The sequence below is a fragment of the Falco punctatus genome (assembly GCF_963210335.1).
Source record: "Falco punctatus genome assembly, chromosome: 2".
Taxonomy (NCBI): domain Eukaryota; kingdom Metazoa; phylum Chordata; class Aves; order Falconiformes; family Falconidae; genus Falco; species Falco punctatus.
Genome location: NC_137581.1, coordinates 23,678,747 through 23,705,358, shown reverse-complemented (window position 1 = coordinate 23,705,358; position 26,612 = coordinate 23,678,747). Strand labels below are relative to the sequence as shown.

The 26,612-nt window shown below is 40.6% G+C and overlaps 1 protein-coding gene across 1 annotated transcript in view; it reads right to left on the bottom strand.

The window, feature by feature from the left end:
• Positions 1–26,612, bottom strand: part of MTUS2 (microtubule associated scaffold protein 2) — a 323,407-nt gene that overhangs the window by 167,034 nt on the left and 129,761 nt on the right. Inside the window, exon 6 of the mRNA XM_080376378.1 lies at positions 18,160–18,366. Coding sequence (XP_080232504.1) covers positions 18,160–18,366 — 207 coding nt within the window. The remainder of the gene's footprint in view (positions 1–18,159; positions 18,367–26,612) is intronic.

Here is a 26,612-nt window from a genome sequence, read left to right as displayed (position 1 = left end):
GCTGCCATTTGAAACATAGAGAAGGGATATTTAACTTGACAGTGTCTCTCTAAAGATAACTTAGAGGCAAGACATTAAAATATTGACAGCTGCTGATAAATATATACATATCTTTGCTGGTAACAGATAATTTTTAACAGCTTAATACAGTGGGTTTTATGATGACGAAGATTGATGCATTTCATACCAGTAAATACACTTCTACTGCTTCAGGAGAGATAATTGCTAGGCATTATATCATTTCATAGATAATAATTCCTTCCCTCCTTCATGGAACAGAAATAATTCATAGGTAAGTATATTACTGGGTCATACCAGGGGGTCCTAGCTAGTGTTACCTAATTAAGTATTCAGAGACTGCAACTACCCTGAAATGCAGTTTAAAACATGTTATAACCACCATTGCACCTTGAAGGAAGGAAAAACATTTCTTTTCTTCTGTATTATAGAAAAGATTTACATTTAGATAAACTATTGTTTAAGTTCAAAACTTCCAGGAAATCTCCAGTCCGTTTCTTTCTCACAGTATCTGATATCACTGAAAGTTTCAGCACAATTTCCCAGTAACTATGATACATGTAAAAGATCTTTTAAAATCCCTGCTGCAGTGTGCAATGCAGGGCTGTGCACCCACCACAGAGCTTCTGGCTGGACAACACCATTAGCACTTGCGAAGTCCTGAGTATGTTTAGAGGGTTCAAAAATTATTTGGATTAACAAAATCCAAACCACGTCAGTGCACATCACAACTGGGTCATTAGATCTACAGTGTGTGGATTCTTAAGTCATTATAAGTGCATGTTTAAGAGATTAAGTAGCACTATCTAAGGATTTAGAAGATTTTAAAAGCTGAGATATTTATCAGGTCAAATATATATATATATATATTTAATTTTTTTTTTTCTGTGATGGCTTAAACACATGCAAAATCTTTCCCTAATGTAGCTTCAGCTACTGTTCAAAATGAGGTAGTCTAACAAATGTATTTAGGACAATGAAAAAAAAAAAATCCATGTGTGGAAATGGGACCAAAGGCTTTATTCAGAATCCTTTGAAGAAATGCCTCCTGTGTTTTTTAATCAGCAGTGTGCTGGTATGAGTGCTGCATGTTCATAAAGCTATATTAGTAGACCCGTTCTTGCACTGGGATCCCTCTGGCATTGTATAGGTTAAGCAATTGCTGGCATTAGATTAGCACACTGATTTCCACTGGTAACAAAGTTCCTGCATCTTAAATTACAGATAAACTATTCCAATAGAGCCAAGGAGAAAATTAATAAATGTACTCTTACAAAAAATAACAACAACAAAAAAAATACATCTGAGCAACTGCAAAGATAAGATGTATAGATCAGCTGAATAATGATGAGAATATTTTTTAAACCAGATAGACAAGTATGTGTTTACTCAGTATAGCTGAGCTGACTGTGTTTCAGCAAACAGCATATAGATAAAGAGAAGGCTGAACATTTTAATGTACTCCCTACTGCACAATAATTAAGGAGAAATATATTTGCTGCAATTGCAGCTCATGCTGGGCAACTTCTCCTACAACCTCATTTTAGAGCTACTTGTATTTTTACTTTATTGAGTTGGTAAAGTGAGCTTGGCTGGAGCAAGCAGCATATGTCAGCTCTTCTTTTTTAAAACAGTCTGGTTTTCTCCACTAATTCATCACTAAAGGGCACAAATTTACTCTGAATACAGCTTAAAAAGAACTTGGATGCTCACCTCCATTTATGTAAAGTTTTGAAGGTGACAGGGAAGAGGATAAAGCACATTTAAAAGTGACATGCCTTCAACCTGTAAGACCAGAGCCTGTAGGAGTTTGGATGGGTTAAAGCCATGCCAAGAGCAGCCAGCACATAAATGCAAGAAGCATTACTAAATCTCACCCTTTTAAAGAAAAAAAGATCAATTTCCAGGGGCAGTCCAGAAGTTACATGGTACATTTCATTAATGAAAGGCTTGCACATAGTGCGTTTGCCCAGGGAGACCAGTCTTCACAGGCGTGCAGGGACTGGCCAGGGAGCTGTAGTCTTGGGTCCTCTTCCTGGCTCTGCTGTTTCTCTGATAGTGTCGGGCAAGTCATGTGAGCTCTGAAAGGTTTAATTTCCCTTTTAGGGGATCAGTGACTGACTTTCATTATGGAAAGTTTTACAAAGTAAGGTTTATATTAGCTCTCTATAACTAGTCCAGGCCTGGGAACCACCCTCAGACAAAGCAGAAGTCCAAAGAAGAGGAATAGAAAATTATCAGAGGTCTTTGAAAGTATGGTCTGGGAAAAAGCTGAAGCACTTGGATTGATTCATTTCTAGAGAAAAGAAATGAGATGAGACATGACAACAGTCTTCAAGTATGTATTAGGCAGAAACAATTCTCTGCATGTGTATTGGGCAGAAACAATTCTCTTCATTCTTTGCAGACAGAACAAGAGAAACAGGTATAAACTCCTGTGAGAGAAGTATAGCTTAGACATCATGAATTATTTTCAAAAAGTACAAAAGGAACAAGGTTCCTAGGCAAGCTCCATCTTTCAAACATGTTATAAACAACAGTAGAGAAAAATCTGCCCCAAATCATGCAAGCATAGTTGATCATGCTTTAGGACAAGGACAGCTCACCTTGCTGCTCTGTTTTCAATAACCCTATGTCTCTGATCTCCCTGAGAATGCTTTGCCAAATGTCTTACATATATTCATTATAATTTCTTAATTGAAAAAGTATCTGTTATTAAATACAGTCTCTTCTGGCTGCATTCTGGCTATACAGATTGTACTTGTGCACCGGAATATAATATACATTAGGACCACGATTCTAGTTCCATGTTTTGCAGCCTGCACAAAAACGCCCTTAACGTCTAACTTCCCTCTTTGTTATTCTTTGATTAGCTTGTTCTAATTTCCCTGCAGTTCACATGACACAGTTCTCTCTTTTCCCTACCCAATGTTAACAGGGAGGCAGCTCAGCTGCTGGTTCTGTAAAAAAGTTACCCATGGGATTAACTCAGCTCCAAGAAACTGCTTCATAAATTTGAATACTTTGATATGGTAAATGCCAAAGCCAACTTTACAGAGATGAAGGACTGCATATACTTCACTGCTGAGGCACTTCCATGCAAGTTCTCCCTCAGCTCAGAAAGTCTGGAGGGGACATGGTTGTGTCTTATAAAGGCGCAAACGTTTCTAAAACTTTCCCCAAGGAAGCAGAGCTTTGCTCCGCTGGAGATGAGAAGTAGCTAAATGTGATATTTTTGTCAAAACACTTCAAACAGTCCTGAAGCACTAGCATGCTCCCCCTGACATAGTTTAGGGAAATCATCTCTTCCAGCACATAATTCCTACAGTTGTTTGTCATTTTCCCTGTTCTGCTCCCAAGAAGCTCATCTCTGGGTCTCTCAGACTGACCATCCTGAAACAGAACAGGTCCAGAGGGCTAGAGGCACCTGGGCTTCAAATATCCCACATAAACCTTCCAATATGCTCTGAGATGTCTCATGTGAGAAATGTGGCACATTCACATGTTCCTCACTGCTCTGTTCCACAAGGCAGTGATAACAACACCTCCCTGCTTCCTAAAAGTTTTCTCAAACAAAACTGATTGATGTACACAACACTCACCAAAAACTTTCTACAGAAACTTCTTTAGAAGTATCAATATATTAATCTGCACTTAGAGCTAATAAATTGACTGAACAGGTTTGTCACTGAAAATGAAGATTTCTGTCTGGCTATACCATGAGACGCAGCAAGGATGAAATCTGTCACCACACTCCATCACTTCAGCCAGCGACAAAGTGCAGGGCAATTTCTACAGAATTAGTGGAGCTGACACTAACACCGCTGTGCAGAGAAGCTCTCCATATTTCAGATAACTGGAATTCTTTATGAAGCTGTAAACAAGTTACCCTTCAAATGCCTACTAATCTATTGTGCTTTTTTTTTTTTTTTAACCAGAAGTGAGGCATTTGCAAATGTAGGTTGTTTATACCTGTTTATTACTTGCTATTGCTGGAGTTCCCACTGGCAATCACAGCTGAATCATATGGAGTCCCTGCTGGTGCTACAGTGCAGTCCGCTGGAGACTTCTCAGTCCTTCTAAGGTATATGGCACTGAGTAGTCCCCATGAAGCCAATTAATGAAGTTATTCACATTATTATGAGTGCAAGTGAGCCTTAAGACCTTAATTACTCCCATACCTTCATTCTTTAATTCCTGTGCTCCGAGATCGTGGACAGTTTGCCTTGAAACCCTGTGCTACAGACCACCGTGGCTCAGCAGCAGCTTAGGACTCTTGATGCAGGGTGGGTGCCCGGGCCACCCCCAGCTAAGCCATCCCTTCCTCTCTCTCAGCACCTGCAGATTCCTCTGGAACTTTTTATACTCTTTTATCCATTTCCTTCAAATCACTACCAGAAAAATTGCTTTATCTCCAGCACCATTCTGCAAAGATAGAAGGAGAGCATAAAACCTAAAGCCCCCTCGCCCTCACCAAATGAACAGTAATTTATATAAGATGATTTGTTACAATATCTTTGCTAAAATGTTGCCAGACTTGAATAGTTAAATCTGCTAAGCAGAATTTAGATTGCTGAGCAACAAAAGTCCAGTGTTAACTGTGGCTTATTTATCTCTAGGTCTGCAAGCTAATACTAAATGGAAGTTAATTTTGAATAAATTTATTCTAAGCGTAACCAAAATGCTGTAAGTAACATACCACTTGATATGCAGGAATATACACTACATACTACAGGACATAAAAAGACACTAGGTGCTGTACTAGCCTAGCTTTCAGGGGTTTATTTCACTGCACTGTGCCCTGCATCTCGGCTCTCACTCTCAAGCCACATTCGTATTAATGTTATCAGATCCAATACCAAGCCAAGAACAGGGACAGCGAAAGCTGAGAGTGTCGGGTTCACAGCTGCGCTCCTGCTCACTGCAGAACCCCCAGCTCCAGAGCACTGCAGCTGTGCAAGATGAAATGTCTTAAGATGCCAGCAGCCGGTGAGTGCGGCTCCTCGCCCCGCACAAACCCAGGCAGAGGAAGCGTGACAGTGGCATCAGTGGCTTGTTAGCCACAGGCAGAATTTATGCATGCTCAGAGACCACGGGGCTAATTTGATCGTGCAAGTTATCCACCACAATCAGTTCGTTCAGCCCTAGCTGCCAATGTGAGATGCCAGCACACACACAGCCTGGCTCCAAGGCGAACCAGGCCATTATTTCAAGCAGTGGGAGGACCTTGTGATGGAGGTGGAAGCTGCAAAAATTTCAGAAGGCCAAGTCTGGAGAAAGCCCTGACATCTTTACAATCCTCCTGGCGGAAAACATTTAAAAACTCCAGTGGAGATTTTTCCCAAAAAACTTCCCTCTAAAATACCTTTACAATGAGGTAAACTTTCAAGTAAGCATGCAGCAGTTTCCTGGAAGCACTACCAAAGCTAATTACATATACATTTAATTAGTTACTTATGAACTGTAAATGAGCAGGGTGAAGCTTTGTACCTGCTGTAGTGAAGGCAAATGTTATCACAATTCTTAATGCCAGTCTTCCAAATCACATGCATCACTGGGAGTGTGCCCAGTGCCATGCAAGTGATAGACAGCATCAATAAGACAGGGAGTCCCTCGTTTGAAAGCATGAGACAAACCAGCAAGACAGAGATAGTGCACAGACGTTTTGGAATGAAAAACTAATTGAATGACCATGTTTTTAAAAATACCGCGTATTTTAGCGGGATGATTACTCCAAATATATGGCAATATGGGAAGGGGATAAGTCATAAGTGGACGACTGCAGAGATGAGAGGATCACTGTTGATGATCACAGAGAAAAAGTGGATGAAGGAGAGGCTCTGTGCAGACAGGTATCAGAATGTGAGAAGCATTAAGAAGTGAAGCTAGTGCTGAATCATTATTTTGATATAGAAATATTTCTCACATAGAAACGGTAACAGTGGTTAGGAAACCAGCACTTCCATCAATACTGATTAAATCTCTGTGGCCCAAATCAGGTGTGTAAATACAAAGGAGAGGCATTTACCCTCTATTACCACATGGCTTCTGTCATGTCAGGCTGCTAGAGAAAATTGTCCTCCCATGGGCCAAAGACCTGCAATGTTTTGTCCCCACCCACACCAGGGCTGCGCATGACCTTGCTGCTTTGCTTCACCTCTGCCCAGACATCAGCAGCACATCCCACAGCCCCAGGCTAAGGGCAGAAACCAGCTTATGACAGCTAGTGAAATACCACTTAGGGAAAGGTTTGCCATCTATCCAAACCAATTAAAAAAACAAAACCCAAAATGACATGGTTACAAAACTGTGGGCTCCATAAAAAAGCCAGTCTTTTTAAAAATATACCAATCTCTGGTGGTTTAGACTGGTTTTATATTTTTTTTAACATGATAGTTGGCATGCCTTAAAGTGGGGAATATCAAATTAATCTGAGTTGCAAATTGTTCAGCCTAACGGTCCATGGTTTAATCTTCTGACTGTGACTGATAGGAAGCTTGTATCACTTAGCAAGCTGCTCCAGGGCTTTGTTCAATTAATCTGATTTTTTTATCTGCAGAGAGATTTGATATGCACAACAGGTAAATGACAGTTCAGGAGCATACACATATCCCAAAGTCTTCACAACTGAGCTCCAGTGCAGGATTGTTGGTAAGTCATGCATAATTAGTACATTTCTTAGAGCAACTATCACTTTGCCAAAGGAGTGGGACTTACTTGTGCACGTAAGAGTTTCTTAGCATCAGCTTTTTGCTTTTACATTTTCATGTGTCTTACTTTCAGGTTTAAGCTTTTTTAAACTACATCTTAGGCATTTTTAGAACATACTATTAATGTGTTTGGAAGGCATACAGAGACCATGACGCTACCCCTTATCCTTCTTACTTTCCCACACAGCTTGACAGTGTACAGGCCTGTTCTGTATCTAAATTTACAAGCTGTGACAAGTGATAAATATCCTAATTCTAAAAAGCTATTGTGTACCTCTGAGACAATTAAAATTCCTTAGATACCTAGATGCAGTACATAATACATTTAGCCAACATTAGAACATGTCAGAGAATGAACATTTTATCCCAGGACACATCCAAGCATCTAAAAATAGGCCTTCAGTTTAAACAAAAGTATTGTAATAATGTTCATTGGGAAATCCCCTTTCCTCAGATTACAAAAGTAATATTAATTCCTAGCTCATCTCATGCTGTGCAATAAGAGCTTAGCAGAAGGGTTTATGAAAGGTGCCAAATAAAATTGTATATTTTTTTTTAGGAGAAAAATACTGGTTAAAAGTGATTAATTTTTAATTCTTTCATCTAACACAAGAAAGTTGTACCACACACTTCAGGGCACAGACTGAGCCCTGGCCTGCCCTAATCCATACAGTTTAGCAGTAGAGGAAAAGCATACAAGGGTTTCCCACATTTGGTCATAAGACGTTTTGATCAAGCCACACTATTTTATTTAAAACATATTATTCCTTGCTCAGTTTTGACTAGTTTTCTATAGAGGTTGTAGATACCTTTCCAGGAATGGCTGGCAGGAGGACAGTATAACTGTAATGTGTGACAGAAAGGGAGCTAACCACTGACTAAATGCAAGTATTAAGCTATGATGGCACCTGTAAGGTACACTATTTTTGAGATGCAAAGCAGTAGTAGGAAACAACTCATTCCTTCATTTAGTGTATTCCTTCTCTACTTTTAGTGGTTAGGTAGAAGGGTGGTCTCCCAGTTCTTCTTTGCCACTTAGAAGCTATTTTCTTTCTTTGTGGTAGTTTGTTTAAGGAATATCATGGAATTTGTCCTCTTTGAGAAGGCTGCTTTAAAACAGAAAACAAAAAGAAAAGACTGTCATCATGTTTAGCTGGCAAAAGGTTCATGATACACAAGAACTAACTGATCTAGGCTTGTTTTGTGTCGCCAAGGTCCACTGTGCAGAGTTAATGTTGCTGGTGGCATCAGTCCACCAGCTGGCCATCATCATCTCCATTGCATGCAGGTTAGCCTACTTGTCTACATAGAAACACACACCATCCAACAGCTAATGGCCCAATTCAGACAGTGTGCACCAAAATAACATAATAACCTCATGACTGCTTGGTCAATCTGCACACAGAAAGAAGCGTGCCCCATTCTGAGATGGACCTTACCAATGCACAATCAGATGTAGAGGTTTGTATGGGAATGCTGCCAGCTATTCTGGCAAGGTCCAGTTCCCACCTGCGAATCAGAGCACTTTATTCTCTCATCATAAATGCTCCTGTTTCTGCGTAAGTATTTCTGATGGTGTAGCCTTCTACGGACATAGCAATGGTAACCTGTACTGTGTGAAACCACATCAGCAATCCATGAATTTGGAAACATCATAACTTAAAGATTTACACCGTGTATCCCAGCTTAACTGACTCCTTGCCACAAGACAGGGCTTGTTTAAAAATCACAGTTAAACCCGAACAGCAGCAGCTTTCTCCTCCATCCACACCAGCCCCACAGATGGACCCTTAAAGTTGCCACACGGGAGACATGCTACCATTTCTCAGGCTCATGTCCAAGGGATTGGAACATTTTCCAGCCTTTGATGGTGGCATCAGTGACGTCTAGTGTGCCAATAGCTTACAGTTTGTGATAACTCCCACCCGGGAGGCAAATACTGTGCAATTGTTTCAATTCTATTCGCCTTAACGTTCTCGGTTGGAGGGTCTCAGTCTGCCATTTTTTCTGCCACTGCTGGTTTTACTGATTTCAGACCTCAGTCAGCTTTCTTCTAGCATTTAAAAATAACTTTGGAAATCCCAGATCGAAAGCCTTTGGTCTTGCACCTGTCACAAGACAAAGAACCACAACATTCTGAGCTGTTTACAGCCTTGTGTAATCTTGCCCGGGCCTCCAGAGACTGTCAAGCGGCAAGCTGGGAGGAAAGGGTGTTTAAGCTGCAATTTTCAAGTTCTTGGATAACAACTACCAGACTTGTGGCAATACTGAAAGCCACAAAAGATGCTGTTTCTTCTGTTTACTGCAGATATTCTCAAAAGCACCTGGAAGACTTACATAAATGACCTCAATTTTAACCTGTTTGGGCTAGATTAGTGTGATGGAAAAAAAAGTCACGGGTGAGATTCCAGCCCAACCTCTACATGGGAAAAGTTCCTCTGTAAATAGTGCCACACTCTTTTGGCTGTAACACTTCTCTCACTACTAAATTAGAATTCACAAGTCTTCTGCAGGATTCATAATAGGATCAAAGATTAGAAACTTCTTTGAAGTTTTCCTTCATTTGCTCCACTGTGAATACATACCTGCCCTAATCCACCACGGTTCTCCTAGACTAATCAGTCACTATCCCTCCCCAAAAGGGACAAGTATACAGGCTTTTTTCAAATATCCATTTGTGTTCATTATCCACACTTCATTTTTCAAGGGCGTAACATTTTGTTAATTGATTTTTCATATACTGTAAAGAGGCCAGCTCTGTTTTCTGAAACCTTTTGGTCTAAATGCGATTTACCGGTAATGTTTACAGTACTTCTGAATTTGGTCCTGTTTATTGCTAGTAAGGCACACAGTGGATTGATTTGTGTGTGTAATAAATTCATAATATTTCAGCTTTGACAACAGCTATTAATAATATGATTGCAATGAGATCATCTCAGTCTCACTTTTTTAATTTGGTCCTTCTTGAAAGAGATCAAAGAAACACTGAACCTCAAGGGGGTTTTGCCTTTTGTTTAGGGCACAGGATAACAGACTCACTGATCCTAAGCAGAAATTACACAAGGGAAAATATAATTCAAAAAATCCCTTCAAAATTTGCATAATTCAAAATTGTGACATAGGTATTTCTTTGTCTCACTTTGACTCAAAATTGGCTCTTAACTACCATATCAAACTTCTTGTATATTTAAATTAATATTTATTTTTTTAAAAAAAAGCTATCTTTTGAAAAAAGCCTAGTATCATAGAGTTTGTAATGATTTTTGTCATTAACAGTAATTGGTTCAATTGGGTACCCGTTTGACTCATGGATTTTAAAACCAGAGTCCCTCATTGTGATCACTGGCTCTGGCCTCACAGACAATACAAAATGCACAACTGAACCAGAAGCAGTATGCAGGGCTTTTTGGAGATTAATCTTAATGAATTTAATGCATGCAGATTTTCACAAGATGGAATTCTAGGAAGTACAAAAACTGTGGATGAAGTCAATGAAATACCCCAGTGATGAGCCCCATAGTTAGACATCCAGAATTAACCCTGTCTAAATATTGATCTATAAACTGTAATTAAATGCATGAGATGGACATGCTAAAGAGGAAAGTTTCTCAAAAGTCCTGCAAGGTTTTACTTCATTAGTGGGAGACTGAAGATTTTAACTGTGATTCCATTAGAAAGCAAGTTAGTCCAGACTGGAGGCGGGGGCGGGGAGGGGGGTGCAGCAGGGAATGGAAAAGCTCTCACTTCTTCAAAGCTTTATTTCTTAATTTTTCTTTGGGCTAAATTAAGAGATTAATCCATTCCAATGAATGCCCACAGGGTTCACTTCTAAACGAGTATTTTCCCCCTCATCAGATAGAATAGGAAGATTAGCGTATGAAAAGGAGACAATTTATAGTGAGTTTTCTGGTCTTCAGAGGGGTTTTAATTTGGCTGTGACAGATATGTTCCAGCTGATGCTTGCTTTCATATTTTCAAAGGACATTTTAAGTGCTACTGTTCAGAGTGCTGTGCATCCCCAGAAAGATGTGTGTTGTGCTTGCCCCCATTACAGGCTCTGGACTGACCATAGCTTTTCCCCAGACTTTAAAAGTCACGCTCCACCAGCAGCTCTCTTCTAACCCTGGCTGCAGAGGGGACCAGCCTCATTTTCCCCTCACATCCCTGTCAAAGGGGATTTCCTTCAGACTCCTTGAAGAGTAGAAGCTATAAAAAATGTGATTTAAACACTGACAAAAATAGTTTCTCTAATTTCTTTGTAACCCACTAAGAAACAAATGAAGCCCATTATACTGTATTAGAAAAAGTAGTCATGATCTCCTATTGACCAGGACAGAACAAAAACAGCCACAGGACATCTTTAAAATAAAGGAGTGGATGAAACAGCCCAGTATAGGGGTACTAAAGCAGGCTGCCACAGTAGCTACATTCACAAGACTGATTATTGAATCAACATCTCCCCACAGAGACACAGGAGAGATACAGTTTGGTGCCTCTAAGGGGAATAACCTAATCATGAGGTGATGCACTACCTTCTTCTCCGGTGAAACTGGTGTCTGGCAGCTTGGTGTATGAGTGGTTTGAACTCCTTTTTACCCTCTGCAGATTAAACTCTAAGAGTTACAGTCACTAAATTAGGCACTCACAATCAGTCAAATAATCCTGTGTGGAAATGGGCCAGGAAAGAGGATTTGTCACTATCCATTTCTTCCTTGTCGCCCCATTACCCAATACCCGTGCAAACATTTGTGCTCTCCCAACCCATTTTATGGATGGGAAAGTGAGGTGGATAATTTAAGTCACTTTTTAAAAGCCAGACAGAAATAAGTGCCAAAAACTGGAACGGGATCTGCCAGGTCTGAGTCAGGACAATTTTAGCACACAGACACAGAATCTCTCAGACCAGCCCTCTTACACCTAAACCCACAGATTTTATATGACATTTTACAACAATAACAAACATGATGATTAAGTACTGTGTTGAAATTCAGCTGGCACAAGAGCTTGGCAAAATTCTTTCAACTGTTCTTTGCTCATAAAAAGCGGGCTTTGCAGAAAAGTTTCATGGAATTTTCCAGTTTTGACAAACTTGAGTTCAGAAATTTGTAAGCCCTCCCAATGTTTCAGGCTGGTATCTTCATATAAAAGTAGTTCTGCATTTCCAAAACAGCTTGATCTTCCCACCTCTACTTATTCATTGCAGGGAGCAGTACCGACCCTCCCAGTTTGTTGCTGCTTCCCTCTCTTGTATGCTCTAATGGGCAGGGGAAGAGGTAACACAGTAGGCAGTAAAAACATTATCTAAGCTATTAAAATACTATCACATTTAAAATACTATCACAAGCACCGTATCTAAAACCCACTGAAATTATGGACAACTTACACTTCAACAATGTTGTTTCAATCTCTGCAGAGAGAAACTGCTGTGCCTCACACCTCCAAGTCATTGTTTGAATTATTTTTTTCCCCAGCTGTAACAACTAGAGTATGAAAAGTAAATGCTGAGAGTCTGGAAGGCTGCTAAAATGTCTTTTCAGTCCTTGCTCTTCCTGGCTGACATACTGCACTTTTCCAGATGGATCGCCCAGCAAAGCTGAAAATCCTAACTTGAAACTGTTCTATTTTAGTCCTATTCAGAGTAAAGTGATGGCATAAAGTGATTCTTCCATTAAAATATTAATATCAGAACAAGATCAGAAGGGAAAAAAACTGAACTTTTATGTAGAAAAATGAACAGAAAATCAGTCACAGAAATATGATGCAATGTATTTACATATAGGAAAATCTTTGTATCTACATACTTGGGTATTTAGGAACGACTGATATATCTGTTCACCACGTGACAGTTTCAAATGTTCTACCTCTTTTGGAGGCAATTAGCCATCTATTCAAGGCTTCTGTGCTCACTTTAATTTCCCCTTTTCTCCACCCATCTGAATCTGACACTTCAACATCTTTGCTTATTAGAATGGAAATTCAACATTTAGCAAGGCCAGGCAATGCCAGGTCAAAAATCGGTGTGAAATATATAGATTGAAGACGGGATTGTGGAAGTTTACATTAAATATGCACTTTCGTATTTTTATAACTTTAAACAAAACAAAAGCTACCATGGGATACAAAACTAGTTTTGAAATATTCATCATCATTTTCTTGCTCAGCCTGAAAAGAAATTGCTTCAGCACTCAGAGCTGTGGGTAGACATGGAATAGCATTATGTCTTTTAGTTTAGCACCTCACCAGAGAAGCACTGCCTCTAACACCATGCTATTATTCTATTTTAAGAATCTTAAGCAACAGGGATTTCACCATTTGAGTTGGAAGAGTATTTAACAGACTAGTAGACCATATGACTATGAAGCATTTCCTGATACTATACCTACATCCTTCCATTTCCTAAACTCACAGCAGTTACATACCTCAACTCCTTCCAAACATTCCGTCCTTCTCCCAGTCTTCCACACATCAAACCATTTCATGGTGCTTAATGAACTGTTTTCCACGTGGTACTTACAGCACGTTAGAATCTATTCTGATGAATAAAACTAATTATGTGAGCAGGCTATTCAGACGATCACTAGAAATGCAGGTACAAGCAAGTGAGAGAACTCTAAGCCCCTTAAACTAGTAAAACAGAAACTACAGCCTGAGCAACATGTTACTGCGCTGCTGATTCACAAGATAATATTGGGAACCACATCCCACCACTTTGGGCCTTTGGTGTATGATGTTAATCTCTTAGGCAAATTTTACTGGCACAGATACAGGAGAAGCTTTGATACAGTGTATTTAAAATTCCAGGGGAAAATAACGCACAGTTAGGTATTTTGTTATATGTTAGCTATTTAGGAGTTTTTTTCTTTATGTTTACACGATTGTTTCACTCCATTCCAAATCATACTGGTTTCAGCCTTAACATTGCTTAACATTCAGAACTTAACGGTGCTAGTTACTCACTTTTTCTCGTATTTAGCAGAGAACATTCACATTCCTCTTAGACTGAAGTATCTGAATTTTTCAATTCTAGCCAATTTAGAGTGTCAACAACTCAACAATTTTTTGACATACAATAAAACCTCTGTCTAAATAAAGAATAATGGTTTAGAATACTACACATTTTTAAACCTCAAAGGTAGTAGGCCAGAGCTGAGGGTAAACTTGAACTTTTGAGGTAATCTTGAACAAAAATATTACTGGAAAAACCCATCTGTGGCACAGAACAAATCTGGGGAGGGCTGATAACAGCACCTGGAGCTAAGCCTCAGCCTGGGGTCTCCCAGCTGTCCCATAGGTGTCAGGCCATGTGGCTGTGCCCCAGCAGACCTCACGTGGGCCTTGCCGCACTATGGTATGGAGATGCTCTGATGTGGGAAGCCATGGGATGGGAGGTGTGAAAGTGGCAGGGAGAGCTGCATGCTCCGCACCAAGCAGAGAGGAATGTTAGTAGCAACAAAGGATGGACTCCCTCCATTGGTACAGCGAGCTCTCACTGCCTCCCCTTCTCCGAGTTGTTTTATTCAAACATATCTGCCCTTGTTCTCCGTACCAAACAAAGAGCTCACCCTGACCCATTTTAACCATTCCATTTTGAACATGGCAGGACAGCCAAGTAGCGAGCCCTGGTGAGCTTCCCTGATCCAACCTAGGACCCAGCTTTGAAATGGAGCGATCTTCAGCTTCTGTCATTGCATCCCACCTCCTTCAGCAAGGTGAGAAGCTGCCTCACATGCCACTGTCACCGTGAATGAGCTTCACAGACCCTGGCTCCCGTGTGCAAGCCAGAATTTACATGTAAGTACCAAAAAGTGGCATTTAAATGGCCAAAACAGACAAGTGACCCTGGCTTGCAGGTCAGTTCCCTACCACAGACGCTGGCAAGATGCTGAGCAGTTTGGATGCCAGAGCTGTCCCTCCAGCCTCAGCACACAATTGGGCAGGACCCCATAGGAGCAGAGCCCCATTACAACTGATCCCGATCAGCAGCTGGCGGCACGGCTGTCGCAGTTGGCGTGTTATCAGCAAACAGCAGCCTGGCTTATACCCACACTCTGGGGATGGGACTCCAGGGAAGACCAGAGGACAAGTAGTCAAGTGCTGCACAGCCTGCCCTGTCCCTACCATGGGAAAAGAGCACGGTCCCACTGCTGCAAATCTGTTTAACTGAGTCTATCAGAATATGCGAGGTATTGCCAGAAAGTCAGCTGAGAGCACAGCACAGGCTCCGTGCACATCCAGGCTTCCTGCTTTCAGAGAGGTCACAGAAAGGGGAGAAATCTGGTGAAGAACAAAGCTGCTGAATCGCAGCTCCATTAACAAACTTCCTCACAACATAAACATCACGTCCCCTTACTCTAAACAAGTTTTACTCTCTAGACAGTATTTAAGCAGTATTAGTATGTCAAAATGAGACACTAGTTGGGATTTCTGAAAAGAAATTTAACCATCAAGGGTTTGGGAAGAGCTAGCACCACAAGACATATGGTGGGGGAGAGAAAAGCAAGAACAGGATCTCACTGGGACCCCTTCAAGAATCACTGTTTCCCCTAAAACACTCTGCCCCTAAAATAAACTTGTGTTTTCCTCTCACCCAGCCATAGTCATCTGGTTTTTAGCAACTTGTAATACATCATGATTTTCTTTCCAGCAGATATAAGATCTTGCAGTGAGCCCCTTCATTTACAACAGTAGCAGACCCTCTATTTATAACATATGCACACTTGTAAGATGTTTTCAATTACTTCTGTCTCCTTGACACATAGAGATGCGGCTTAAATAGGAAATTGTGTTATCATATATGTTTGAAGATTTCTAATGCTAGATCATTTTGCATTTTCTACCCTACTGAGCTAGGAAATTAACAGTAAAACTACCCTGCCCTCTAGGAAGCCTGCTTTAGTCAAAGACATGATCTCAGGTAGGAACTACAGAATCAGCTATTTATGTAATTTAAATAAAACCATTCTTCCAGCAGACACTGAAGGGAAGAAATAATATGTCATGCTAAGATTCCTGAGCCAATACTACTCCCCTACATCCACTCTTGGGGTTACTTTCTGTGCATGTTGAAGTACACTGCTGATCTGTGTTAAATAAGCTGTGGTAGAGTGGAAAGCAACTAATCTGTGCTCCCTGGGTGTGGGGCAACTAATTTAACTCTCGCTGGTACATAGACTATAAATAGAAAAAGATTATACCGTTTCACGCTGATAACATTTCTATGGAAGTTAATAATTCAACGGTAAGGGAACAATTTTTTCTTCCTACCTATCTGCCCTATCAGGAGTGATGAATGGGAGTTGTGTTGCCCTTAATCCAAAGAAAGCAGGTAGGTGATGGTAGGTGTCTTCTCATGTGATGACTTACCTGAGGGCTGACACCCTAAACACAGGGTACATCCTCACCCACGTAGCAACACACCTCCTCCTTTCATGTCAGTCCAGGAGGAACCATTATCCATTTGGAATTACAGACAAATAAAGGACTACTGAGCTGGACATCTGTGCATGTCACTGCAACCACATCACAGAGATGACCCTCAGAAAGTGTTCCTTCTCTTGCTCCCCCATGGAGGTGGAGGGAAACTAAACAACTCCTTAGACGACCTATCTAACTTGTCAGCAAGAGCAGAAGTTATACGTCCTATTTTTCATCAGGTGACAGGCTGAGCTCGTCTCTACACAAGTTTGTACAACAGAACACTTCCCCTGGGTAATTTTCATATCTGTTGGAAACATTCTTGCAACACGCACAAGTTGCTCACCACATCCTAACCCCAACATTAAAAAGGGTTACCATCTTCAACCAACTGAGCTGGAACAAAATGTATGTGCCAAATACTTCCACATCCTTCCAGTAACTGGAATATTGTTTCAGTTTTATGGGCTTAATGTACAAATATAATATAAAAATATACCAGAATATATAAATGAAATCAACATATTTTAAGATGAATGAATAATCAGGTGTAATATTCTGGGTCTGAGATTACTAATACTTCTTCTACAGTTTTTTTAAATGGAAATGAATTAACTCAAATTCCACAGTTTGGGGTATTTTCCTCTTACACAGTGCTCAATTGTGTGAACCTGTGTGCATCCATTGTGTTCAAGGACAGTGGTGTACCTACAGATACTATTTTTTTCAGAGTCACACCTGAAATTGCCAGACAACAACATTTCTTGCAGAGATGTAGCTTAGGTCTAATCGGAAATCAGGTAATTCTGTCCCTAACAAAGATTTTATTTAACCAAAGACAAAAAGTTTACAATACCAGATAAAAGAAAAAGCTTTCCAAAGGCATAAATGTAGGGTAAAAGTACAAATCAAAAGAGGTTGACTCCACTCAAGGTAAAGCCTGTTAGGAAATAAACAGGAATGCGCAATCAGTCTGACAGTAAAACAAGATACAAGCCTATGTTTGGTGGCATTGGAAAACTTAAAAGTTCCTGAACACATTAGTCTTTGTCATTTTAATTACCCCATATAAAAGGGGAAAGAAAAAATCCTTTAGGATTTTTAACTATTTTCATTTTATTTATTCTAATTCATTTCAAATAATTACAAACATTGAAAGATTTAGGAGCCTGCAGCATCTTGTCTCCTCTCCTTCATATTACCTGGTGTGTGTCCCCATCTGCACCCCTCCTGGGCTGATACCACTTGCTTTGATATTGACACAGTTCAGACTTGATCCAGTCTTCAAAGAAAAACGGGCATGAAAATCCCTCAATCCCCCTTTCCGCTCGGAGCCCAGGGCATGCGCACACTTCCCAAGGACTGCACAATCCAGTGGGTATTATTTTGCACTTAATAAAATTAATAGTCTTTACAGAAAATAGGATTTGAAATGACATTTCAGCCACAGGATCCTTCCAAGTCTGGTAGATGAGACAACAGCCATGATACCGGTTCTAAACCTTTCCATATCACTAGCATTATTTGATTAATTTTCCAAACTAAGTTTATTACACTGCATATTAAGAGGCAGAAGAAAAGCAGATGAAAAAGACTATGTTGCTCACTTTATATAATCTTTGTCCTAAACTGCTCTGCATGGCTGCAATGTACTTACCGAACACAATTTACTCTGATTATTTACTTACTTCAGCTTGTAAGAAGGGATATTCTAAGTAAAAAACAAACACAAAAATGCCTCAGATTCACTCTTCATGTGGTTTTCTCTACAGCAGGGAAATCAGCCCCTTCTATATGCAATGTACATTCAGTACCTATTCATCTATCATTAATAATATTTTAAAAAACTGAACTGGTAAATCAAGATACCAAACCTGCAGCTCAGTGGCACAGAAGAGATTAGTGAGCGCTGCATGGATTACATTAGTCCTAAATTAGACACAAACTCCAGTCTGGACAATCCTGGAATACATCTATTTAATATACCTCCAGAAAGAAGGAGACTGTTTGGACTTACGGTTGGTTGTTCTGCTTTGATCACTCTGAGCACTGTCGTTTGACTGGTTGCTGGAGACAGAGGATACGCTTGAGCTCCTGACAAAACCAAATGCGGCCAGCTTAGCTGCTGGCAACCGTGAATAACCTGGAGGACGAAGTCCAGACTGGCAGGGCTTGGGGAGATTTGATTTTGCAGCACTTGGACATGAGCCTTTCTTAAGATCAACTGCAAGAAGGAAAAAGACAGCATTTTTTATTAAATAAACTAGACTGGGATATACTGACCATTACCTGTACCACCCAGCTACGCAAAATCAGTATAAAGACCAAACACATCTTTTAACAACTGCTCAAACTGCAGTGATGTCTTATTCTTTGCTCCACTAACAATAAGTTCTGTGGAATATTTACAGGTCACAATAATTTCTAAAAAATGAAATGCAGCAAGGACCCACGAGGCATAACTCAAACTGCCAAACTGCCAGCAATGTAACATAGTTCAAGTTTGCTAAGATTTTTTTTAATGTTATCTTCCTTTATGCTGCATCACTTTCTAATTTTACATTTGTTATGTGCCAATTAAAAGAAACTCATACACAGACAAACACACTATGCATAGCCTCCAGTTTTGGAAACTATGTAGAACGCCAACAATTCTCTTCAAGGACACAGGACTTCTTTGTATTCCATCAAAGAAAACATTCTTTGAAATCTTTCTTTCAAATTTTGCTAAAAGAAAATGTCCTTTTCTTGCACCAAGCTTTGGAACAAGGACATGACCTGTAAAGCTGTACTTTTTTAGCACACCACCAGCCATTTCCATTGATAACACTTCTCCTCACTATAAACCATCAGCCTACGTGAATGACATCAACCAATCTCAGACACCTGCCAACAGCAGGCTTATAACAGATGAAGTTAGGCAACAATAACAGTTCAGCTACCACATCCACCCTGTGGTAGCTAGTAACTGGTCATCTGTCTCTAGCTTGTGCCCTAACCCGAAGTTCCATGAACATAGCAGGATTCTCTTCAAGGACCAAAGATTAGAGTTTGCTTTTTATTGGAAGGTCTGGATACCAAGTAGATCTGGACCTCAACTGTACATAAAATCTGGACAGATTCCTGTTCCTTTGGAATCCTGAGCAGCAAAACTATACATTAAAAAAGAAAAAAATAACAAAGCTCTCCAAAAGCTGATGCTAGAGTGTTTAAACGCTCATCAGGACCAGTGCGTTAGGAGACAAGGCAGCATTAAAACTATCAATATATTCTTCCAGAAAAGGTCACAAAGTCACCTTTTTTCCATTCTTATTTGGTGAACTCTATTTGTGCATTAGCCTGACACACACTTCAAAGGAAGACGTGAACATTCATCATATAAAGGAAAAATAGAAATTAACTGCATAGTAAAAAAATGGTCTTATTATTACAGTATTTAAATCTTTTGTAAACTATGTAGGTCACAGACTTATTAATTTTAATGAAGCATTACACTTTGAGGAGTTGTTACAGAAAACAAGACTAATTCCTCTGAGCAGAAAAATGTTTTGGGGATTTTAAAAAATAGTTGTGTACCTCATCCCAATAATAATACTAAGTTTTGTTTAACAAAGCTAAGCCTTTTCTTTTGAAATAGAAATATGTGTAACATTAAGCTAAAAAGAGTTTCATTACAACATAAAACACATTCCTGTAAAAGACATCAAAAAATGCTTCTTGCTCAATAAATGAAATAATTTATATATTATGGACTTTTAAAAATGCATTTTTCTACCCACTTTTCACAAGTTCAGGCCATTGCTAAGACACAAGAAGATGCATATATGACTGCAGCATCTTTACCAGCCCAGAGGAGGACATGCTGTGGAGAGTAACCCAAATGAAAATAACAAATATCTACAGTGTGCAATGTAAGACTCTTAAAACCCCTGTTCAACTTTTTGGCACCAACAGAGACAATTTTGGACTCTGATCCTGAATCTGGCTTAGTTTGGATGATGTGGAGATAAGCTCAGAGGTAGCTGTGGGCTCCGGGTGCAGGTGAAGAGCAGTGAAGGCACACAAGCACAGAGAACAGTTAAGCAGCAATGTTTACCATCAGTTTACTGCTAGGCTTGAGCATCATTGCTTTGACAGTTGTCTATTACAGCTGGCTTACTGTTATCTGCAAAGCACCATCAAACCAGACTTCTTCTGTCCCCACTGCTGAGGACATCCATACCACATCTAAATGACTCCACAACAAGGCACTGCAGAACCTGATCTTGATGTTTCCCTCAGTGCCACCAGCACAGCTTGCAATTAGTGTGAATCACGTTAAGTGATTTTCATGTAGGAACAAGAAAAAGTGTTCAGTGAAAGGCTTTAAGAGTCTCAAATGATAGGAATGACATGCTAATCATCTTTCAGACAGAATCTCTCTGAGAGGACTAATACCTTCCTGTGTTAACAACTGCTGCACAGAGGGACACAAATGGCTTATGCCAGTGTAAGGCTGCACTTTTACCACGGAAGGATGATGCTGTGCTCTCTTCCTTCCACACTCGTCATGCTCCCACCAACAGTGATACAAACACTTCAGTGGTATTTTGGATGGGCCACACCACCTTGGTTACCCAGCTGACTGCACAGTCATACGCTTGCTAGTGGCTGGGCATGGCCAAACATCAGCTTTGCCAGCTACCTAGAGGACCACACAAGGGCAACTGCATGTGATAGAAGGCAAACAACTCCTTCACAGAGTGCAAAATATTCCCTTTGTTGCATCAGTGACAAGACCAAGCCCAGGCAGTCCAGATTTAAAGCAAGGCAAGTACCTGTGGCAAGCGGCTGCAGAAGCAAGGAACCTGCCCAGGTCAGCAGCAGCAGGGAGAACGTATGGAATTGTCTCTTGTGGGTTTTACAGGTTTCCAAAAAATGCACAAACAGGCCTGCACTACATAAGCTGAGAGTTGAGATTCCTTTTTCCTAAGAATCTCTGAAAATTGAGGTGGAGGGAGAAATCTTTCCATTTTACAGCAAAAATATAGAAAATTTTACAGCAAAATTGTTTAAGTTGGATATTAGGAAAAAGTTCTTCACTAAAAGGTTTCAAACATTGGAACAGGCTGCCCAGGGAGACAGAGGAATCACCATCCCTGGAAGGGTTTAAAAAACATGTGGGTGCAGTGCTTAAGGACATGGTTTAGTGATGGACTTGGCAGTCCTTGGTTAACAGTTGGACTTGATCTCAAAGGTCTTTTCCAGCCTAAATGTTTCTATGAAAAACCTATCAATCACAAATTCCCTGCTGCAGAATAGGGGAAATTCCCCTGGGGCAGGGGGGAAAAGTGGTTAGAAATGCTTTTATATAAAAAGCATTTGAAATGCACTTGCCCTAGGAAGGTGAGGTTCACCTGGGACTTCCACATCCCAACTCAGCCACAGGGATACCCACACCAAGTCCCTCAGCTGTGTGTTCTCTGCACTGCTGTGCAACCAGGTGTCTGCAGCCCACGGCACACCAAGAACAACAGGTGTCACTGAGTAAGAATTTCCTTAAAACCAGAAGGTTTTTGGTGACAAATTGCCTAGCCATCTCTACCTTTTCTTCAAACTCATTCCTACAGACCTGGGCAGAGGATTCAGTGTTTTTTCTCACACTTCCATGTGTGTTTCAGTTTACGACTTCAGTTCAAATTCCCCCTAAAATAACAATATTTTGTGTCTTGAACTCATCATTATCCTTAAATTATTTTAAACTTCTTTTTAATGCAGCTCTTCTTTACCACAAGGACCCCGGGGCAAGACATTATCTTCATTAGGGATTCCTTCAAATCTTTAAAGCCAAGTCATTTTGTGTCGTCTTTTTCGTTAAAGTGAGACATCAGCCTATTGTATCTATTTTCTGTTCTAAATATCATCAAGTTTTACGATGGATGGTCTTCCTTTATTTCTGTTTCTTAGAAGTATAGAAGCACTCCTGCAAACAAGGTCTGGGAGTTCAAAACAAAAATTATTTTAATGAGAAGCTTTCACTTTAATAAAAATCTGCCAAAATAAGCTTAAAAAACTGGCAAAAAAAAAAAAATCTTTCCAGCTGTCTCACTGCCTGAAGCTAATTATAGAATTAAGTATTGTCTGTACTGCACACAAGCGATTTTCTATGATGCTTCAAGCTGTTCCCATCTAGAAACATGAAAATATTTTGAGGTAGCAACTGATTGACACAAACCAGATGTGCCTGGGAGCCTTCAGAAAAGTCTGAACTAGATGTCTTAGGCATGCCTGCTGCACATGAATTGCATCTCCATGCACATGTATAAGCAACTTTCATGTGACTTCTCTGTGAAATCTGAAATAGGTTTTAGCTGAAATGAATGAAAAATCAAAGAAAGGAACTACACAGATATGTTCTTATGAAAAAAAGTAGCAGTTCAGAAGAGGACTTCAACTCTGCTAGTGATTCAGGGATCCTTGGCAAGCCTCTGTTTTCCTGTGGTGGAGTTTTTCGTAGGGTTTGTTGTGGGGTTTTTTGACAAGCATTTCCATTAAAACTTTAACCATTAGGTGTTATTTTCTCTCAGAAAGCTTACTTTCTTTTATAGGATGCTCTGAACATCATTATTCTCATTTCATCTGGGGCATGGTTGTTACCTGCAAGATCACTGAATTAGTCAAGAGATAATCCAAGCAGAGTTACCCACCTCAGAGATAAACCAGTCAGCGATATCTTTGCAGATTAAAACCAAACTGCGGAAGTAAGAAACCCGTTCTGTTGCCACTTCCCTGTTATAGACACAATGACTTATCTCTGAACAAGAACTGAGGAAAGGGGTTTTAAAACAGAGGCTTTAAAGATGTACAGCTAAACAGCAGGGAGCACGTTGTGCTGAGCTCCCCTGATGGTCTCTCATCCAAGTACTGTCAAATCTGGGACAGTTAATTTCCAAAGACAAAACAGTTGTCACTACTGAACATCAATTAATTTCTGACTGGCCAGTCCACCATCATATGGTAGGAAATATTCATGTCCTCCTGATTCAGATTTAGAAGTCCCCAAAAGCAGCTCTGTGCCTTTCCAGCTTCCAGGCAACCCAAGGCTGGTTAGCACTTTTTCACCACCCCAAGAATTTGTCAACTCGCACTTCATTCAAACCACAAATGTCCATCTTTGCCTTGTAGCTGATGTGCAAAGCAGCAGCATCTCACAGAAACTTCCAGCACAGGAATTGTCAGTGCCTTAGCTACACTCACTGCATTTTCCACGGAAAGCCCAAAGCAGCAAGAAGACTTCTCTTTGCACTGGAGCCACAACACACCCGCTGCTCATCAGCTCCTCAGAAGCACTGCAGGTACCCAGCCAGCAATAATACTTGGCTCTTGCCAGGGTGCAGGTAGGGTATGAAGCATTTGCCTGCTGCTGCACCCAAATTTTTACTGATACCATTCTTATGACTGACAATTTGGTACAACAGTCATATAGACAACCCTTCTCATACATTTTGGTTCTTCGAAAATACTTTAATTGTTGGGAGCAGAGAGGTGGCATATGCCTAAGACTCAAGTATGGTGGCAATTTCCTTAGCAAAACTTGATGAAGTGTGTGTCTCCTTTTGAAGCACTCTTCTTTATGAAATACAGCCAAATTGCTCTCCCAAAGAAAGCAGACAATGGCAACTGAAAACCTTCAGATTAGTGGAGGATATTCCTCCGAATAATATTTTCCTCTCCAAATTCTCCCCTTGTCACCTCCTTCCTTAAACAGTTAAGAAGTTTGCCAGCTCAAATCCAAGTACCTCAAACTGCAAACCTATAAAATAAGCACACAGCCAGAGTAGCAGTAATGCAACGTAACATCAAAACCCATTTTCTGTCACCAAATCTAATTTACTCATTCAAGTATTAGGTATTCCTGAGAATAAACATGAAAGCAAAGCTTTCCTACCATGAGAAATGTGTAGACATATTGTAGCATTCATGATGGAATACACTGCACATATGCAAAGACACAAATAAATTCATAAATCTATGTGTGTTTGATTAAACAGAAACAATGCTGTCCTGATTCATACATAAATTGTATCTTTAACAAGAGCTGACTTGCTTAGAAATGAGAGGAACCACTAGACCCTCACAACTGACAAATTTGATACAGAGAAGTCATAAGGAAACAACATCTCATTAACTTACTCTTTGAGAAAAAAATACCATAAATACTACTGGAAAATGTAGTATTAAGTGAAGTTTTAATGATGAGATCTCTGTTATAATTTTCAAAATCAGACATTAATCCCTTCAAACTAATCAGCTAATTAATGCAAATCCTAACATATTTGCTCCAAGGAGTCTTTATAATCAAGGAAAACATATTCATCATTTATATGTTATAGACACAGTATCCTTCAATGCTTGTTTTGAATTATAAGTTTCTCACAGAAAGAGCAGAGTCAATTTACATGAAATAAACAAACGTTAAGCTTTCAGAGACACTACTGCACATTTAAATACATCACAGTTCAATGACTTCCTATCTTACCTAGAGTGCAGAACGCTTTTTCGTACAGTCCAGTTGCTTGCCTGAATTACCTGAGGCAAAGCATCACCTAAGGAGCAGCACTGCTTAATAAGGAACTTGCAGCCAATGCCAACACGCGTGCCATGTCCTACAGACAAAGAAGGATCACTGCTCCAGTCACATTACAGGCATCACACTTGGAGATCACACTTATGGAATCATTCATTATTATTTTACTTTCTACTTGGCGTGTCTTAAAACTAACAAAACCCTTAATGTACTTGCAGTCTATCACAGCAGTTCGGGGATTTAATTATCAATTACTTTAGAGTCAGTTTTATGAATATTAGTATGATACACGGGCCAAACCACTCAGCTTATCAGTGCTGCTTAAACAGACTGCTACATTATGAATGGCGTGGCAAAGGGGAATAAAATCCTCATTATGAGGCACTGCTTGTTGTCCTCGATACTGTGCTATGGCGATTTCAGTTTAAAAGCCTCTGTGGGGCTCCGTGTATCTCACACTTTGTCAAGGGATGGCAGATCCTTCTGCTTCCATTACCCCAGGGCAGGACTGAAATCACTAGGCTCAGAAACTGGATTAAAAGCTCAGGACTGAGGTGCAAGAGATGCTGGTTAGCAGTTTTGAAGGCAGGATTGGCATCCTTGAGAGAAAAATACCTCGTAGTCCCCAGCTGCTTTTGCTAAGTCAGCCAAGCCCTCACACCCCACAACACCCATGAGCAAGGGTTTTACTGGCTCGACTTCCAGTATGCTGACCATATGTGCATGCATTCACTTGCTTACATTTATAAATATGACTCTATCGAAGCTTCATTTAATCCTGTTTCTCAAATATTGCATCAAAATCAATAATGCGGATTAAAGTTTAATACCACAACTAACTGCCAAATTAAGGGAAAGAGGTTTAAAATGGTGTTGTGTACCTTAAAACAATTGGCTAGATGGTGCCTGGCCCTACCCTGAGCCCCTCCAGTCAGCCCCACACCAGCTCTGGCACGCCAGACAGCTCCCATCCAGCCACTCCATGGCAACGAGGGACCCTTCTCTGGTCTGTGATTGTGCAATGGCATTGACACAGCCACAAGAACCAGTTCTCTGCTGCCCTTCCACTCCTATACCAGTCTTGTCCTATTTGCTGTCACTTCAGCCTCTTTTCATGAGCAATTTACTCCTCTCAAAAGGCATTATTAAGAGACAAAAAGACTGACATGCTGACCTATGAAGTTATACATTGCTGTAAGAAAGATTAAGTAATTTGCGGTACAAAAGGAAAAATGCTTTGGACAAGGAAAAGGTGGTAATATCACATTTTTGTAACAACTTATCAATGACCTGGATGTAGGAACTGAGTGTACCCTCAGCAAGTTTGCTGATGATACAGAACAAAGAGGAGTGGTTGATGCACCATAAGGCTGTGCTGCCATTCAGCAAGACCTGGACAGTTGGGCAGAAAGGAACAAAATGAAGTTCCACAAAGACAAGTGTAAGGTCCTGCACCTGGGGAGGAACAACCCCACGCAGCAGCACAGGTGAGGGGTTGGCCTGCTGGAAAGCAGCTCTGCAGAGAAGTACCTGGCAGTTCTGGTGGACAAGAAGTTGCCCATGAGCCAGCAGCGTGCCCTGGTGGCCAAGGCAGCCAGTGGGACCCTGGGGTGCATCAGGAGGAGCATGGCCAGCAGGTGGAGGGAGGTTCTGCTGCTCCTCTGGTCTGCCCTGGTGAGGCCACATCCGGAGTGCTGTGTCCAGTGCTGGGCTCCCCAGTTCAAGAGAGTTGGGGAACTACGGCAGGAGGGATGCAAAGATGAAGGGACTGGAGCATATTCCTGATCAGGAAAGGCTGAGAGAGCTGGGCCTGTGTAGCCTGGAGAAGACCAAGAGGGGATCTCATAAATGTCTACAAATACCTTGAGGACGAGTGTCAGGAGGATGGGGCCAGGCTCTTTTCA